The 3,181-nt window shown below is 42.6% G+C and overlaps 1 protein-coding gene across 1 annotated transcript in view; it reads left to right on the top strand.

Moving 5' to 3' along the window:
- Positions 1 to 2,904, top strand: part of LOC310863719 (adenosine receptor A1-like) — a gene marked incomplete at both ends in the record, with an annotated part of 19,458 nt that extends 16,554 nt beyond the window's left edge. Inside the window, one exon of the mRNA XM_083772215.1 lies at positions 2,503 to 2,904. Coding sequence (XP_083628341.1) covers positions 2,503 to 2,904 — 402 coding nt within the window. The remainder of the gene's footprint in view (positions 1 to 2,502) is intronic.
- Between the last annotated feature and the right edge of the window lie 277 nt (positions 2,905 to 3,181).

The following is a 3,181-nucleotide window of genomic DNA, read 5'->3' as shown; positions in this document are numbered from 1 at the left end:
AGACATTTTTAGAATCTGATCTCAAGTCAAAAATGACTGACCTGGTGGGTCGTGACTGTGGGGCCCCCCAAATAATTGGCCAAACACTACGATTTCATTGATTCATATTTTAAATAATAATGTAAAAATGAAAAATCATAAACATAATGTCTGAATGTAACAACTAAATCCGCAGTATAGTAACATTGTGTAATACCCATTCGAGCTAATGTAAGACCGCAGATGTAAAAAGCCTTTATTAAATTGTCTGCATCATTAGGGGCCGTAATGATACAGGGAATTTAATAAAGGCTTTTTACATTTTGTGCAAATTGAAGCTCGAGTACCTCTGATGTTTTCACAATCTTTCTTCCATGGCAACAAACCTCACCTCACAATGAGAACCTCTCCTGTTTAAAGCATTTTTAAGTCAAGGTAGCATTCTTTTCTAACTCTACAATTTCCCTCGGGGGACGAAGTACTCAGATTGAAGTAAAAGCAGCAATAATGTTACAAACCAAAAACCAGCTAAAATCCCTCAAACGAAAGAAAGCAGCAAATGAAAAACAAATAACACTCATCTTTTACTTTCTCTAATAACGACTTAAAACATGAACCTTGGTTGAAAAAATAAAATAAAGTTGTCCTTTTTTTAAAACCTCCCCACCTCTCGGCTTAAATGACCTGATGACCAGCTGGGTGGCTGGTCATCTTCGTCGTGCGGGTCATCTTCGTTTCTGTTCATAATTCGTTTCGCTATAATCGTTTCATGCATTCTTCTTTTTGTTAATAAATGTAATCGTTATTTGGGGCGACTGTGGCTCAGGAGGTATAGAGCAGGTCGTCTAATGATCCATGGGTCGGCGGTTCGAATCCCGGCTCCTCCTCCTTGTCTACATGTCGAAGTGTCCTTGAGCAAGACACTGAACCCCAAATTGCTCCCGATGTGCTGGTTGGTGCCTTGCATGGCTTCCACCGCAATCGGTGTGTGAAATGGATGAATGTGATGCACAATCTATGTAAAGCGCCTTGGATAATAGGCGCTATATAATTGCACCATTTACCATTTATCCCATTTTGGGCAGGAACCCATTTTGGTGTTAGCATCATGTCGTGCTTTAGCTATTGAAAAATAGCAGATCTACAAGCTCATAGCACGCCACTGAGTGGCGCGCTACGAGCTTGTAGGTCTGCTATTTTTGAAAAATCGAAGAGCGACTGACATAGAAGACATTTTTAGAATCTGATCTCAGGTCAGAATGGAAAACTGTCATGATGTAGAAGACATTTTTAGAATCTGATCTCAGGTCAGAATGGAAAACTGTCAGGATGTAGAAGACATTTTTTAGAATCTGATCTCAGGTCAGAATGGAAAACTGTCATGATGTAGAAGACATTTTTTTAGAATCTGATCTCAGGTCAGAATGGAAAACTGTCATGACGTAGAAGATTTTTTTTAGAATCTGATCTCAGGTCAGAATGGAAAACTGTCATGATGTAGAAGACATTTTTTAGAATCTGATCTCAGGTCAGAATGGAAAACTGTCAGGATGTAGAAGACATTTTTTAGAATCTGATCTCAGGTCAGAATGGAAAACTGTCATGATGTAGAAGACATTTTTTCAGAATCTGATCTCAGGTCAGAATGGAAAACTGTCATGATGTAGAAGACATTTTTTTTAATCTGATCTCAGGTCAGAATGGAAAACTGTCATGATGTAGAAGACATTTTTTCAGAATCTGATCTCAGGTCAGAATGGAAAACTGTCAGGATGTAGAAGACATTTTTTAGAATCTGATCTCAGGTCAGAATGGAAAACTGTCATGATGTAGAAGACATTTTTTTAGAATCTGATCTCAGGTCAGAATGGAAAACTGTCATGACGTAGAAGATTTTTTTTAGAATCTGATCTCAGGTCAGAATGGAAAACTGTCATGATGTAGAAGACATTTTTTAGAATCTGATCTCAGGTCAGAATGGAAAACTGTCAGGATGTAGAAGACATTTTTTAGAATCTGATCTCAGGTCAGAATGGAAAACTGTCATGATGTAGAAGACATTTTTTCAGAATCTGATCTCAGGTCAGAATGGAAAACTGTCATGATGTAGAAGACATTTTTTTTAATCTGATCTCAGGTCAGAATGGAAAACTGTCATGATGTAGAAGACATTTTTTCAGAATCTGATCTCAGGTCAGAATGGAAAACTGTCATGATGTAGAAGACATTTTTTTAGAATCTGATCTCAGGTCAGAATGGAAAACTGTCAGGATGTAGAAGACATTTTTTTAGAATCTGATCTCAGGTCAGAATGGAAAACTGTCATGATGTAGAAGACATGTTTTAGAATCTGATCTCAGGTCAGACCGTCAGAATGGAAAACTGTCATGATGTAGAAGACATTTTTTTAGAATCCGATCTCAGGTCAGAAGAATGGGTTATTTGGTGGTCCTTGAAGTGCGATAATAACGGCGATGTGATGCTCTGCTCTGCGGTCTCCCCTCCCCTCCCCACCTCTCCCAGGTCACCGCCAGCCACACGGACCCGCGCCGCTACTTCGGCAAGGAGCTGAAGCTGGCCAAGTCCCTGGCGTTGGTGCTGTTCCTGTTCGCCGCCAGCTGGCTGCCGCTGCACGTGCTCAACGCCGTCACGCTCTTCTGCCCGGCCTGCGACACGCCCCCCATGCCCCTCCTCTACACCGCCATCCTGCTGACGCACGCCAACTCGGCCGTCAACCCCGTCGTCTACGCCTTCCGCATCCAGAAGTTCTGCACGGCCTTCCGCAAGATCTGGGAGCGCTACGTGCTCTGCCGCGACCCCATTGGACGGCTGCCCCAGCGCGGGAGCCAGCGGGGGCGGAGCCAAGGCGGCGAGCGGAGGCTCCGACGGCAGAACGACGACGACGACGATGACGACGGCGTGTGACCCCGTTTTGGCCCACCGACGTTTTAACCCATTCTGAACGGGAACCCGTTTTGGTGTTAGCATCATGTTGTGCTTTAGCTATTGAAAAATAGGTCTGCTATTTTTTGAAAAATCGAAGAACGACTGACATTTCTAGAATCTGATCTCAGGTCAGAATGGGTTAATCAGACCAGTGTGTGTCCAGTGGAAACCTCGTATGAATCTGATCTCAGGTCAGAATGGGTTAAACTGTGGATATTTTTGGGGGCTTTTTTGCCTTTATTTGACAGATGTACAG

This window comes from Protomyctophum parallelum, assembly GCF_964188405.1.
Source record: "Protomyctophum parallelum genome assembly, chromosome: 8".
Taxonomy (NCBI): domain Eukaryota; kingdom Metazoa; phylum Chordata; class Actinopteri; order Myctophiformes; family Myctophidae; genus Protomyctophum; species Protomyctophum parallelum.
Note: the sequence above shows the minus strand (reverse complement) of the source record. Positions and strands in the feature narration are given on the sequence as shown.